Raw genomic sequence first — 15,252 nt, 5'->3', positions numbered from 1 at the left:
GCTAGATGGCACCCCCCATTTCCGCGTGACGTCATACCCATGCGCCAGCAGCAACAGCAGCACGACGCGACCTCTGCCGCTGTCTCCAGCGAGGGGAACAAACAGCGACTTAAATAAACTGCGTTTATGTTTATTTGTGAATGATTTTAGGAGCAGAATACGTTTTGGAAGCTGGGGAACAAAGATAACAGAGATGCTGCGCCTGTCGCTGGTGGTTTGTAGCAGAGGAGTCGCTAAAAGGGTAAGGAATATACATGTTCACACAGTCACACACGGTAATAACTTAAATGCTCTTCGTGTACATTTACAGTCATGACTCTATATATCTTATTATATCGTAATAAAGGCATACATTACACTGCTGTGTAATGACATTATTTTACCCATATATTGCAGACTGTAGCTGACAGGTTTTGTTAGATTATTAGTTCACGAGTGGTCTCTTTCAGCACTATACTGCATAAAGATATTTTCATAATGATCACATTACTGTGTTTACTTCTTGGCGTGTCTCACAAACTTTGTGTTTTCTCCTCCTCAGTTTTCCTCGTCGTTCTCCGGTCTGAACTCGCTACCTCCAAATTTACTGCTGCCCTCCAACCTTGTTGATCCTGCCAGATTAAGTGAGTCTGAAACTGGTGGCTAAATTTGGATTTAATTTAATTGTTTATTAGTCCCACATTGGGTATATTTACATAATTACAGCATCAAAGACGGTCAAGATGAGAAGTAATAAATAACAAACATGCATTTTCATGCAAAATAGTGACTGTTTTTATAGATTATAGAAATGTAATAGAAAATACAGTATGGACAATAAGTAACGTAAATATATACTGCATGTGTGTAGACACTGCTAGGAATGCACATAAAATATTGAACTTTTGTAAATGACACCGGTTGAATTGACTGGGAGCGATGCTTGTTGTACAGCAGGAGTGGCCAACTTGTCGACCTTTGGCTCTTTCTCGTAGATGCTGAAAATAATAGGAAAAATAAATACACAATCACCTAATTTTTTTTACGTTTTGTGAGCGTCTTCCTTTCTCTAAAATCAGCGGTAGTGCTTTCTTAGTAGCGTGAGTGACCAGTAAGTTAGTTAAATTAGATAATGAGAGCGAGAAGCCGTCCTCGCTGGTTGGGGCTCAGCGAAAATATGCTATTTTCATCCAGAATGAGAGGAATTGATTCTTAAGTGTATATGTATGTTATGTCACAAAACTGAAGTGAGACAGCGTTAACGTTCTTGTTTAGCTTCAGGTTTGTGGTCGGAAAGCACAGGGGAGATGACACTTCCAGGGCTGGAGCTATAGCTGCAGATAGTGAAAACTCTTATCAATGGCAATACATATGATCTACTCATGATAAAATGTGTTGTTTTTTTCCTACTTTGAACATAATTCTGTAAAGTAAATGGAAAATAGGCCACATGCCTTTATTCTTTGTGTTAAAATTGATGGTGTAATGTACAGTTCTTAAAGCAAAGGCCAGGACATGATTAATATGCCAGACTTTGCCTAAATAAAAGGCCTTGAGTTGGAAGTATTTTGGCTTTTTTCCATTTGATACTTCAATAGGTAGATCTTGCCTTTGTTCAGGGTCAGAGATCTTGAACTGTTGTACAGTCTATCAGCAGCAGGGAGGAACAACCTGTGATAGTGTCCTGCAGAGGGAGGGACAGGTTGTCAATGATAGCCTGGCTATTATCACATAGAAAATGTTGCACCAGTTTATTTAATGTTGTTTTCACATTCATGAAGTTGCACACTGAATGTGGGCAACAGCATTAACACCACCAGCTTCAATGCTGTGCTGCTGTATGGCCGATTAATAAATGACACCGACTGGTTTCATGTTTCCTCCCTCAGAGCGTTCACCTCCACCTGCAGACTGCTCCCTGCCCCTTCTGAGGAAGTGCGATGCTGTCGTTCCTGCTCACCTGAGCCCTGTCCACACGTGGGTGGAGTCTCTGCAGAGCCCAGACAGTGAGCCCTTAGGCTTGGCTCAGCTCCACCCTGACGTTTTCGCGGTGGCTCCGAGGTAAAGCTTCAGTGGTCTGCTCTCACTTACTTAAATGCTCTCCTTAAGCCTTACATTACCCCTCGACTACTCCATTCATCAGATTGTCGTCTGGTGGTGCCAAACACACCGCACAAGACAATCCACACTGTTCTCAAGTACTGAGTGCTACCAGAACAGGGGCATCTCTTTCTGTCTTCAATAAGCTCTTGAAAACCAAGCTCTTCCAAGAGCATCTTCTGTCCTAGCCCTTAACCCCTCCTTCTGCACTTGGCTCCACCTCAGCTCTCTTACCCTCTGTCAGTCAACTGTTTTTATCTAGTGGAGTTCTTTCCAAGACTACTCCCATGTAGCTTATTGTTTGTTTTTGAGGTTTTATGAACTGCATCTTTATTGTGGTTTGTTTTCTCTCCTCTCAGGCTTGACATCCTTCATAGCGTGGAAAAGTGGCAGAGAAATTTCAAAAGAATTGTAAGTTATACATGCATAAAAATCTCTGCTTTTATTAACATCTTTCAGAGATGATGAGGTCAGCAGTGAGAGGCAGAGGCCACACTCACAACTGTTCTACTTTTGTTTTCATTAGAGCCACGCCCACACGAAGGTGAGGTCAGAGGTCAGAGGAGGAGGCAAGAAACCATGGAGGCAGAAGGGAAGTGGAAGAGCTCGTCATGGAAGCATCCGGTCACCGATATGGAAAGGAGGTCCGTGTAATATTCCTGAACCTGTCTGTTTCTCTCTGTACTTTCATTAATTTGAGGACTGTGTGTGTAGCTGAGTATAGCGTTCACACCACGCTATTTTCAGCCTGTTATCCCACTCGCTGACAAGTAACTCCGAAGTCCATACATGTTCTTTAAATTGTCCAGAGGAGGATGAACATAAGAACATGGGAATTTCTGCAGTAGTTTCACTAGACTTTAGGGCTGCTACAGTGAACTCTGAAAGTCGTGTCATGAGAAGTCTGAAAGTGGTGTCGCGAGAACTGTGAAAGTCGTCGTGTGAACTGTAAAGGACGTGTTGTGTGACCTCTGAGAGTCGTGTTGTGTGAATTATGAAGCTGTTATCAACACAATTGTGCTGAGTCATTTCAAAGACATAATTTCCAACTGTGTAACAAATAAGAAAAAGAAGAAAAACGTGACTCGGCTGAAATGGTTTTGCTGATTTTTAATTTACATTTTAACAGTCTGCGCATTGTGAAGCATGCGATACATAGAATTTTCGGATTGTATGGGATTCTACATTTTTATTTAATTTAGTATTGGACCGATTCCCATCCATTATGTGAACTCGGAAAGTCGGCTTGTATAACCTCTGAAAGTTGTGTGGATTGTGAAAGTGTGAAAATGTGTGAAATCATTGAGACAGTTGGTGGTGTTTCTCTCAGGTGGCGTGTCTCACGGACCCAGAGGACCCACCAGTTACTACTACATGTTACCCATGAAGCTTCGAGTACAAGGACTGAAGGTGGCGCTGAGCTCCAAGATGGCACAGGTGACTGAAACTTATCTTATAGCATCTTTATATTCAGACATTTTTTTATTCTATACTCTATCTATTACAATTATTTAGCTTTCATATTTTACCGTGGGTATGACTTGTATACTGTGTTCGTTCACCTTAGTTTTGCGACATTTTTATCTCTTGTGTATTATATAGGAAATGCAGTGATGAGACACAGTCCATCCTTCCAACTAAAATAATCTTTACATCTGAGAGGGTTTTACCCAGTGATTATTCAGCATTTATTTTTTTTATTTTTTTGCAGGACTACCTTTACATCGTGGACTCCCTGGACATCCCCACACCAGACTCCCAGTACCTACTGGACCTGATAAAACACAAACACTGGGGAGAGTCTGTGTTAATAGTTGATGTGTGAGTGTCATCCACCAAGGGTCAAGTTTAAATGCTCAGCCAGTCATTTGCTCAGTATTGATATTGTTTTTGTTCTTTTTTTTTTTCCCCAGAGGTGAAGATTTCCCAGAAAACATTCTTCAGGCCACAGCAAACCTGAAGACAGTGAACATCATTCCAGCCATCGGTGAGTCAGCAAACTCACCATAGTAATAATGTGATGAGTCGGGTAGATCTTTCATACTGGGTTCTTAAAGCGGTTATTTTGTGCGCTCTCACTTCGGACTGCTGAGGATATGTTTCCTCGAAGGATCTGTGTTTCATCTCGCTTTTGATCAATACAACAGTTTCACAACATATGAGACATAAAGGTTTGGTACTTGCTGTCGGAAGAATGAACATGTATTGCTCCGTTCATTCACTTTTAAACGCACTTTCAAACAAGTCATGTCTTGTCATTCCTATGTTGCGCTCTGTAAACATTTATAGTGACACTATGCTTATGGTAAACAATGTGCTGTATTAACTGGATTAGCTGCACCTGCAGTCTGTAACCGCGACCACCGAGAGAGAAAAAAAAACAATGAAGATTATTGCATTTTCTCATAAATTTATCACAAGTTGGTTATGGGTCTGTAACTTGGTCCGTGCCCAGACTGAGGTCCGCCATTTGGTGATTTTGGAGACCAGCATCAATAAAAAAAAATTGGTGCAGGGAAAGTAGTGGTCAACAAAGCAACACAAAGTTGATTTTCTTGTTGGAGAAGGCTGTGTGATAAAGTCACAAACAGTCTTAAGCTATCAGATATAAACTGGCACAGGTGAGATCTCTTATTTAAATGAATACATAAACTGTTTTGTACGTTTGTACTTTGTACAAAGTGAGCTTGAGGTTTTTTTTTAATCTGCAGCTGTGACTGTGTTTGTGCCCTTCAGGTCTGAACGTCCACAGCATGCTGAAACACGAGGCCATCGTCCTCACACTGCAAACTGTCAGGTTTCTGGAGGAGAAGCTGCTCTGGCACGACGAGCGCTTCACGCCGCTCTACCCGTTTAAACTGCCCTACTCTGACTTCCCATAGCAAACGTGAAATGAATTGACTCTATTGTTTGAAAAATGTGTTTATTAAGTTCAGTATCAAAAAAACTCAAAAATAAATATTTAAAAAAAGTATCTAAAATTGATAATTGAATTTGTGAGGCAGGACACCATTGGCGAGGTCGTTTCTGACTTCCCAGCGGAGCGCAGAGCGTTTCTTCTCTGTTGGCACGACGTAGGTGTTTGGCACCAAAACTCTCCGAGGTTTAGGCTGCGACACAGAAAAAAACAGAGACTCGTGTGGATTCACTGTAAAGATGTGCACGAGTTAGCACTGACAGCTCATTGAACATAAGCATAGATTTTGTATGTCTGGTTTCTCTACTTTTTTTTTGTAAAGGAGTAAAAAAACAAGTTTACCTTCCAAATATAGCGTCATTATTTACACAAACATTCAGTCCACATGAAAACCAACAGCATTAGCAAGAACATATATTCAGATTAGGTTATATTAAGGAAAAGCATGATGTCGTCATCATCGACTTCATCAGTGTGTACCCTCTGCTTGTCCGTGCTACTTTGTGATGTTTACATCTATGATGACAGAACAGCCCCCCTTTCCTGTTTATACCTTTAATGTGCAACGTTCCCATTATGAAGGCTTTCTAAAAGAGGCTTCTTACTAGAGCTGCAACTAACGATTATTTTCATAATTGATAAATCTGTCGATTAATCGTTTAGTCCATAAAATATCAGAAAACCTTAAAAATGTTGATCGGTGTTCGTCAAACCTGGAAATGATGTTCTCAAATGTCTTGTTTTCAAGATGATGAACTTTTAATGATTTCTTTGTTATCCAGAGCAAAGAAATTAAGAAAAGATTCACATCTACGAAGCCTAGAAATCTTGTTTTAATAATGAAAAAAGCTTCAAACCGATTATCAAAATAGTTGTCGATTAATTTAGTAATTGATTAATAATCGACAAATCGTTTCAGCTCTACTTACACTGTGGCACATTTAGAACGTCCCTAAAAAAGACACTGTTCTCAAACCTGTCACTGGATTGTGAATTAAACAGCTAAAACCATTTTTGTTGCATTGTGCAGCTATACAGTAAATATATTTGAGGGGATACTTACTGGTGGAGGCTGGTATGCAAGACGTTCCTGAAAACAAAGAAAACAACTTAAGGACAAAGATTATCATGACTTTTATAGTGTAAACACAATGGCACAATGTTCGCGTCTCAAGGGTGAAAAAGTAGGTGAAGCTTTAAAAAGAAAGAAAAATGCTTATTTATAAAGTGGACAAAAGGGTTGGTCTTTTATTTGAGATACGTTCATACCTTTATCTCCCAGCGCAGATCTTTTCTGTCTCTCTCTCCAGGAAGTTTATACATTTCCCAAAACTGTTTATACTGGAAATACCTGCATCAATGAGGGGGGGGGGGGGGGGAAAACTGATAAAAAATGAGTCTACATCAGCAGACCAGTGTGAATCTGAGTCAGACGCATGATGCCCATCATGGGTTTTTTCTAGTAAACGGGAGTTTGAACATACTTGGACACTGGGTCAGTCTTCTTGACGCTCTGCTGACTCATCACTGGTCGAATGACTGAAACGAGCAGATGGAATAAATTGTCGAGTGTCACTTTGAAAAACCACAACATAAACTGGTGTATTTGGTTTCATGTTTGACGTACAGGACTTGGGTTTGGGCCTGAAGTCGCCATCACCTTCAGCTCGTGTCTGTTCAAAATGAAATATAATCATGTAGTGATAAGTCACTTTGTTCAGGGCTATATTTCTATTTCTGTTCAGGATGCACATAAAACGAGACAGTAGATGAATAATGCATAAAAGCACATACAGTATAAAAGATCTGATCATAGCAAGTTGTAAAATTGTAAATAAATTGTATTAAGATACAATTTATGATGATACATGGTGAAAATATCACATTAGTAGGGTCAAAATGACACATTAAAAACAAATCCACGTTTTATAGACCAAATGATTCATCACGAAAATATCAACACATGAATCAATCGTGAAAAACTGTTATTTACAGCCAGTCTTAAAATAAGTCATAAAAAACATCATGGTAAAGTTAAATGTAGGAAACCTTTTATGGATGTCATAGAAATATCTAAAGGTCATAGAAAAGACATATACAAAAAACCCATAAAGATGCAAAACATAAAAAATTATAATAAGAAATCTTAATGGAAATGTAAAAAAACATCCCTATATTAGAGTAGACTTCTGTGAAAACACTGACGTGTCATCTGCACAGACTACATTACCCACCATGCCTCTGATGTAGGATTCAAAAGCACTCAGTGAGATCCCGTCAGCCTCAGAGCTGAGTGTGTCACTCCGACTGACATCGTCTTCATGCTCCGTCTCCAAGTCACGCTGAGGCGACGTGGAGAGATCAACCTCTGCCAGACGTTCTTCTAAACAACTGACTGTATCTGCCAAGAAACAGAGGACATAACCATCCATGAAATGTCTGAATGGTCATAACACACTACAGATATCTTCATAAAAGACCTCTGAAATACTGCTGACCACTTCATTGTGTCTTGTTCCAGACAAGTTATATTAGATTCATTCATTTCATTTTCTGCTTTTTCTGAATTCAACTTATTGCTATTCACTCACACTCACCGGCAGTCAGGAGCAATGTGGGGTTAAATTAAAGTGTCTTGCCCGAGTACACATCAGCAGGTAAGACTAGCAGAGCCAGGAATTAAACCCACAACCACTGAGCCACCCTCCCCTAAGAACCTCCCGAGAATTAATAGAAGTGATCAGCGCCCATGGAGAAATGGGGGTTGGGTACCTCAGTCCTTGAAATGTTGGGATTCAAACTGCGGACCCTTTGGTTTAAAGTTCCCTCTCCACTTGGCCATGGGTTGCCCAAAAGGCTAATTTCTTTCAATCAACAAACAACAGGAAGCAAAGGAGTCTTTGACATGTTTGCACAAAGCTCATTTTAAGTTCACTGAAGTTTAGAAGTTGGGTTTTAGAAAACAGAGAGCATAGACATCAGAAAACATTCACTAGAGACCATGCACAATAATAGAATCTTTGCCAATATCTGATATAGCCAGTATTTTTTACATATTAATGTAGGTGTACATTTTCTTCATTCTACAAAATAAATAGGGAAACAAAAGATGAGGGCACCAGCAAAGAATTGAAGGAGGTAGAAGCTTCTTCAGCTTATTGTTTTAGTCTTATCGGGGGATCAATCCAATGATTTATCTTAAAGCCAATATCGGCCAATAATATAGTGCATCCCTAATCTTTACCTTTCTTCTGTCTGAGGTTTCCCTCCCACTCCTCCAACATCTTCTTGTACATCACCCAGTTAAAATCCACTTTGGAGTCTATGAACTTGATGTCTTTGTTGTTTAAAGATTCGTCTGAATCTTCGAGCTCCACTTTGCGCTTCGCTTTTTTCTTCATGTGATTCTGCTCTTCTTCATGAAGCTTTTCATAACCTCCTTCCTCTTCAGGATCACTCACACTTTGGATTGCTTCCAAATGCTTCTCAAGTTTCAATAACGTGTCTTCATAAATCGCAGTGTCTGGCTGTCGTTGTCGTCCCTCTTTGTTTTCAGACTCTGTGTGTAGATCTTCACATTTCTCTTCTCCTGTCGGATCTTTATTGTTGTTTGATTTTAAGTCTTCAGTGTCCACCTCTTCACGTCGACCTCCACGTTCACAACATGCAACAGGAAAATCAAGTTCGTTCTCATTTTGGTTTTCTCTGAAGTCTTTCTCAACGTCAAACCCGCCATAGCTACTAAATGACCCAACGTCTTCCTCATTGTCTCTCATCTCAGACAGATCTCCTCGACTGTCTTGGTCAAACTCAGTGATGGTGTGGTCGTCTTTGTGGTCTCCACCCTCCTGTTCCTCCGGCCTGTAGGTACCATAGCCAGAGGTAATCAGACTTGGAGCTGTACTACTACAACTCATGGTGCAATTTTGCTCATCATCATCTTCCCAACTCCATGTAGGAAAGTTCTTCTGATTGTTCTCCTCAGGTTTTTCTTTCACTGAATCCTTCTGGAGAGAGTCTGTCTTATATAAAGGTTTGAAGTCCTCTTCTTTAACCTTGGGCTCAATTTCCACCTCCTTATCATTATGTCTATTTTTCTCCTCTGATGCCACAAGGAGAGGGTCATCTGCCTCTACAACAGGTTCGAACAGGTCTTCTTCACTGAACACTGGCTCATTCTCCTCCTCCTCATCATCATCATCCCCATCATAGTCATCATCACTTCTTTCTTCAGAACTCCCGCTGGTCAAGTTCTCCTTGTTGTTGACCTCAGGTTTTTCATCCTCTGAATCCTCCTGGAGATACTCCTCAGTCTCAACTACCACATGCTCCATCTTCTCCGCCTCTTCATCAACACTTTGGTGATTATAACTCTCACTGGATGAGTTTCCCTCACCGTCAAGCTCAGGTCTTTCTCCCTTACTTCCATCTTCCTTCTCTGAATCTTCCTGTAGAGAGTGCTCTTCTTCACTTACAAGATTGGAATCTTCATCATTAACCACTTGCTCGATCTCCTCCTCACCATTACTTTCTTGTTCCTCCTCTGAAGAGTCCTCATCTTCAGCTACAAATACAGAGTCTTCTTCATTTACCACTCGCTCAGTCTTCTCTTCCTCCTCTACAACATTACTTCCATCTTTTGAACCTTCTTCGGTGAAGTTCCCCTGGTCCTTCAGTTTAGGTTTATCGTCCTCTGAGGCCTCCAGGAGTGAGGCCCCTGCCTCCGCTACAAATTTGGCTTCATCTTCAATAACCATTCGCTCAATAATCTCCTCCTCCTCCTCCTCCTCATGTTTCTCTCCATCGGACCAAAAAGATGAGAAAAGGGAGTTCTTATCATCATCATCATTGCTACCCTCATCCAACTGAGCATTGTACATTTTGTACATTGTGGACTTGGACTCCCTGTGGAGGTTTGTGCAGTGTGTCATCTGTGTTCAAGAGGCTTAAAGAGGGAGCTAAGAGGATTAAACGTCCGAGAGCCTCAAATGCCAAAACTGCCAAAACACCCCCTGCTGGTGATTACAGGTAGTACACATACACTTCTTTGTATTTACTCCTTTTAAATGTCATATCATTTATCACTTGGATTTTTTACTTTTTCTGTATTACTGGAATAATTTTACTTATTTTGATTTTAATGCCCAAAAGTTTCCCATCTGTTATCATTTTATTTTTCACTTAATTATTATTTACAGGTTCAACCCAAACATTTCTGTATAACATTATAGAGAAATGTTGAATGTAAATTACCTGAGTAGTCACTGTAGAACGACTCATCGCAGACCAGAGACTGTCCTTTATGTTTCCTATAAGAAGAAATAACAACAGAAAGATTCACTGAGGTGGTAATAGACTGCACACATGAATGCTTTGTGCAAGTAATATGCTATAAGGAGACTTGTGTAACCTCTGTCATGTGACCAGGATGTGACTGAGGGCCGCACATGTTTGCTATACTGATGAAACTATTTTTTTTCAATGGCTATAGCTTGGCTGTAAATGTATCATTACATATGTGTTATTAAGAGCTACGTTGATGATGTAAAACAATTTCCAATAATGCAAAATAAAGAAAAAAATCACACATGCTGGTTCACTGTAGACTGTTAAAAAAATAAACTGAAAAGAGCCGTTGTTAATGTGATCAGTGACACCAGCACTTTTTCTTGCTAAAACATGTCAAAAAAGCTGCCGTGAAAATGTGCTATTAAACTCAGGTCATCAGGATCATTAAACTCATCCACAGTCTGTCTTTTCATTATTACCTCAGGACTTTTCTCTTGATGAGGCATCTCCCCTGGTAGTCTGGGGAAGACGTGTAGCTGTCTGTGAGCGGTGGTTGGAGTGTGTCCTCGGGGTCTGGCTCCACCTGTAGCCGTGAGGGAGCACCTGCAGGCAGCTGGAGCTTTGGAGCCACCGAGTGCTGAGCGTAAGAGTCAGTGTATTCCTGCTGCCGACCATTGTCTCTGTTCTGGCAGGTGGTGAGCACCTGAGTGTTGCATATAATACATATACATATATAACAAAGTCACACCTGTGCTTGACTCTGTTGAAAAACAGTTCACATATGATGAATGCAGTGGGAGATCGTCTGGGTCAGGTGCGTTAAGCACAGAAAGAGAACATTCAGGTGAAGGATGAAGCCTGACTCGAGCATGCACGAGATAGAACATTAGCTCACCCACCCCCTGTGAATTATACAGAGCTTTTCCTGTTGTGTTCTCGGACATTATCTAAAAACTGACTATGGAGTTGGCAGGAGAATTTGCAGTAATTGTCCAGTGTAGTGTTTGTGTTCTCACATACATCCAGTCTAGAAAATGTCAGAGGGGATGTATGTGGACTTTGCAACCAGTGTGAACGCAGCTAACAGACAACCTTCTGCTTTTTAAAACTACAGTGGCCTTGAATTGTAATCAAACAGCAAATGTTTTAATTTTTTTTATCTTATTTGTCGTTTTGATTTGCACTTCAAGGCTGCTATGAAAATCTTTGTATTAGAGAGTGATGACCATGATCGGATAGCAATCAGATCTTTTTGTGGACCCCGGAGACGCATGTCAATACCAGATGTAAATGCATGTGGTTGATTATCACAACCACACTTGACAAGACATTGACTGTGCAAAAAGTCAATCTGAGGTTATATAAAATCTTTCCACAGATGCATTTTTCCCTAAATGAAGCTGGACATTGCTGCAAAACAGTGACTGAAAAAAGTGACCTAAGATAGTTTTGAGTTTTTAACCTTTTTCTAAGAAAAAATGCCGGTATTTACTGCTGCTGAATCCTGAACATGACATTGTGTTGACAGCATTTACCTGTTTCTCTTCATCTGCTTTGGATGAATGCAAGAAAAATCCCTCGCCACTGTTTCTAATGTAGCACTGACTAACTGCAGAGAAAACACAGGAAAAGGGTCATTTTGAAAAGTCTATACTTTGACAAAAATATAATTCTATTATTCTAGACATCTGACAGTTACAGTAGATATGCATCCTGACCTTTTTCTTTGGTGTAGGCAGGGGGACTTGGCTGAGATATAGGCTGAGGTTTGGTGGAATTTTTCTGGGCAACTGAAGTGAAGGCTTTCCATTCGCCACATCGAATCAGTTCATCAAGCTCTGACATGATAAAAAGAGCGATAGCTAAATTGAGAAATCATAGATATCACACACACACACACGTTTTGTTGAAAATCAACCTTTTATTACTTCACCCCATGGAGTGAGCGTGAAGTATTGGGTTTGGTGGCTCTGTCTATCTGTCTGTTTGTGCTTCCACACTTGCCAATATGACCACCAGAAGCTGCCAGAGGATTGTTGCGTGAATGGGGTAAGGTCTGCCCTCTCTGATTGCCTTGTTTTGAATGTTATGAGACGTTGGCCAATTTTCACTTTTACAGATGAACAATGTAAATATTTAGAGTCAAAACAAGCTACAATATACAGCGGAAAGAGGGAAGGAGGGTTCATGATCAAACAAACCTTGTTTGAATTCACGCAGCCTGTGTTTTGGAATGTTTTTATAGCCAAGGATCTCCAGCTGTTCCTGAATTTCCTCTTCTGAGAAATCCAGGTAATCCATAATATTTCAGCTCTTCATCAAATATGTTGTGTAAAATCTGAAGGGGAAAAAACACAGCTTACATTACCAAGTTATTTTTGCTGCCATTCAAGTAGATTTTAATTTGACTGATTATTTGTGCAGTGCTGTGGAAATGAATTACCCCTGGACACAATAGAGTGTTTGTCTTATGTCTTTGCAATTACACACACGTCTTAATCTAATGTCTCTATACCAGTGTGTGAAGTACATATGAGGAAAAGGATGATGAGAGAGCAATTTGTCTTGGAATAAATCTGCTTCCTGTGAAAAGTCTGTAGTTGACTTTGCCTGGCCTATTTACTCCATGTATTTTGTTGGTGATAATGGTGTTACTGAGAGAGCTCAATCTATTCTCAGGTGGTACTTGGTATAAAAAGTTTGAGAACCACTGGTCTAGAAAATAATATATATAGTACTATTCATGGTTACCTTAAATGCATTGTCTTTTGTTTTATTTCGTAGGCTGACACTGTATTCAGTATACCTCTTAGTATTGTGACATTTTGAATACCAAGGGAAAATCAACACAAGACCATTCTTCTGAGATTGTTAGCTACCATTTAAGATGAAAGCCAATACCAGAAAATTCCGCAATGAACTTTTCATCATGCCTGCTTCTTGCTGCTGGATGGACTGAACCTTTAAAACTTGAAGTCTTTAGACAAAGTAGTGTTTAGACAGAGACTGACTCTTGCAGCTGGTTGCACAAGCCCCTCCCTCTTCCAATCACCTGTTTGTAATTGTCCAAAACTAGTAAAAAACAGAGAAACAGCATGTTTTAAAGTTGTCCTATTTCAAGAATGGTTGAAGATACAGATTAAATGGTTTGTGAGCATCAGGAGGCTTTCAGGAGCTCCCACATTTAAATTTGTGAGAAACGGGTGTGAATTGACAGAGAAATTACTGTTTTAAAATCACCCTCGTCTTAATTTATTAAAAACTCCAAAGTAGAGTTTTAACATGAGAGTCAATGGGAGGTTTGGCCAGAACTCTCTGCACTTTTAGGTGATTTGAAGAAAAACCACAAGTCATATGTGAATGAAAACAACACACAGGGTTACACAACAACCATAGCAACGTTTTTATGTAAAAACATTTTTTTTATCTGTGTAGGTTTAAAATTGTGGGCAGGAAAATAGTTTGTTTCTGGATTTTTGTGATTATTTTCATGGACCTTAGCTGAGTATGCCACTCTAGCAGTGCATACACACAAAGTTGTTCTCCCTGTGTGTGCATGGGTTTTCTTGTGGGAGTGTTGCTGGCCTTCTTTGTTTTGTTTCAGGCCTGGAGGCGGGGTCATCATCACAGGGATGAGCTACACCTGGACACACCACTTGTTTTAAGAAGCCTTCCTTCCTCTCTCTCTCTCATGGATACAGACACCATCAGCATGGGCCTTGGCACAGCTGTTTGTTTGCTTTAGTTTAGTTTTGTTTTATGCATCCACACATACCTGCCTACACCTACTGATGACTGACACTGATATTTAATCCTAAATTTGCAAATAAATCATTGTTTTGCACTAGACCTCATCTTCTCTCCCTATTTTTGTTACAGCCTGGCTCTTAGGCTGCAATGGGGATTAGGCAAATTGGACACTCTAAATTGACTGTAGCTGTGAGTGTGAGAGTGAGAGTGGATGGTTCTTTGTCTCTATGTGTGTCCCTGTGAGGGACTGGTGAACGCCCTATGTCAGCTGAGATTGGTACAGCACCCCCCGCGACCCTCAAAGTCTGATTTTGCTTAGGGCCCCATGAAGACTTGGATCGGCCCTGGGCATCTCATGTCTCATTCGCAATGTAAACAATGTCGCTTTGTGCCGTTTGTGTTAAGCTACCCCGAACTCAACTGAACACTATTAGTATTGTATGTAGCTGTAATGCTGTGTATGCTGTGTATACATTTCAATCACATGTTTTAAAAGGAAGTCTAGCAAGTTAACCATTTTACAGAGGAAATACAACGCAGCAAACACAAAGTTGTGTATCTTCTTACCTACTCGTAAACCATTTTCGGTGAATCTATGACGCATAATTAAACGGCAAAGTTTGTTGTCATTGTTCGTGTTTACATGTTCGCTCAGCACCAAGACAACAGCCGTTAACGAGCTTCGAAAGAGACGCCTTCTCACGCTCACTTCCGCTCTTTCTTCGTCGCGTCAAGCAAACTTCCGGTCTCGGTTTCGGCAGGGTCGACGGTTCAAAGACGAACTGCTGCCCTCTATCGGTTGAAGCTGACTTTCATATTTTTCGCTCTTTAGCGTGGGTGCTGTTTGCCTCCGGTTAATTAGGTAGTCCAGTCGACCATGTAAAAACAAACAAACAAACACACACACACATATATATATATATATGACACTATGTTATATTCCTTTATATCAATTAGTACATTTGGCAGACACCTTTATTCAAAGTGACTTATAAGTGATCAACACTCAGCTACCAATTTAATAGGAACACACAGACAAGCTCTGCCTCTTTGTTTAAAATTCCTAAAGATGAGGAAATGAAGTAGAGAAGATTAAAAAGAAGAGTCATGCTGTGAGGCTGCAGTATCACTGATAGAGACAGAGAGCAGCTCTGTTTGTGTACAGTATGTCATTAAACTGTGTTACGTGTACCACCGGTGGTACACAATCTTCCTCT

General features: G+C 40.3%; 2 protein-coding genes across 5 annotated transcripts; one reads left to right on the top strand and one right to left on the bottom strand.

The window, feature by feature from the left end:
• The first annotated feature begins 36 nt into the window (after nt 1–36).
• mrpl4 (mitochondrial ribosomal protein L4) lies at nt 37–5,053 on the top strand. The gene is made up of 9 exons (XM_058640433.1): nt 37–241; nt 542–623; nt 1,869–2,040; nt 2,439–2,490; nt 2,606–2,723; nt 3,410–3,516; nt 3,791–3,900; nt 3,993–4,066; nt 4,816–5,053. Exons 1-9 carry the CDS (start codon nt 194–196, stop codon nt 4,959–4,961), a joined length of 909 nt encoding a protein of 302 aa, XP_058496416.1. The 5' UTR covers nt 37–193; the 3' UTR covers nt 4,962–5,053.
• On the bottom strand, nt 4,986–14,877 carry hyls1 (HYLS1 centriolar and ciliogenesis associated). Of its 4 annotated transcripts, none has more exons than XM_058640431.1 (12): nt 14,607–14,877; nt 12,487–12,623; nt 12,004–12,123; nt 11,821–11,894; nt 10,765–10,988; nt 10,250–10,305; nt 7,231–7,397; nt 6,624–6,669; nt 6,481–6,535; nt 6,266–6,347; nt 6,060–6,086; nt 4,986–5,189 (listed from the first exon to the last, which is right to left on the bottom strand). In XM_058640431.1, exons 2-12 carry the CDS (start codon nt 12,584–12,586, stop codon nt 5,055–5,057), a joined length of 1,086 nt encoding a protein of 361 aa, XP_058496414.1. In that variant the 5' UTR covers nt 12,587–12,623; nt 14,607–14,877; the 3' UTR covers nt 4,986–5,054. The 4 variants fall into 4 exon arrangements, with proteins under 4 accessions (XP_058496414.1, XP_058496413.1, XP_058496410.1 ...); XM_058640430.1 differs by having other exon boundaries at nt 14,603–14,820; XM_058640427.1 differs by lacking the exons at nt 10,250–10,305; nt 10,765–10,988; nt 11,821–11,894; ... (1 more) ...; nt 12,487–12,623; nt 14,607–14,877 and adding an exon at nt 8,241–10,207.
• Nucleotides 14,878–15,252: the final 375 nt, after the last annotated feature.

This window comes from Solea solea, chromosome 10 (assembly GCF_958295425.1).
Source record: "Solea solea chromosome 10, fSolSol10.1, whole genome shotgun sequence".
NCBI classification, from domain to species: domain Eukaryota; kingdom Metazoa; phylum Chordata; class Actinopteri; order Pleuronectiformes; family Soleidae; genus Solea; species Solea solea.
The sequence above is the reverse complement of the archived record's forward strand: the minus strand, read 5'-3'. Positions and strand labels throughout refer to the sequence as shown.

What these genes read in the sequence shown, in the direction of transcription:
- mrpl4 (XM_058640433.1), top strand. Translation starts at nt 194, where the DNA reads ATGCTGCGCCTGTCGCTGGTGGTTTGTAGCAGAGGAGTCGCTAAAAGG. An exon ending in GTCACCGATATGGAAAGGAG is followed by an intron (nt 2,724 to 3,409) that starts GTCCGTGTAATA and finishes TGTTTCTCTCAG; the next exon opens with GTGGCGTGTCTCACGGACCC. An exon ending in GAACATCATTCCAGCCATCG is followed by an intron (nt 4,067 to 4,815) that starts GTGAGTCAGCAA and finishes TGTGCCCTTCAG; the next exon opens with GTCTGAACGTCCACAGCATG.
- hyls1 (XM_058640427.1), bottom strand. Translation starts at nt 9,927, where the DNA reads ATGACACACTGCACAAACCTCCACAGGGAGTCCAAGTCCACAATGTAC. An exon ending in AAACCTCAGACAGAAGAAAG is followed by an intron (nt 7,398 to 8,240) that starts GTAAAGATTAGG and finishes GTTTCTTGGCAG; the next exon opens with ATACAGTCAGTTGTTTAGAA. An exon ending in AAGACTGACCCAGTGTCCAA is followed by an intron (nt 6,348 to 6,480) that starts GTATGTTCAAAC and finishes TCATTGATGCAG; the next exon opens with GTATTTCCAGTATAAACAGT.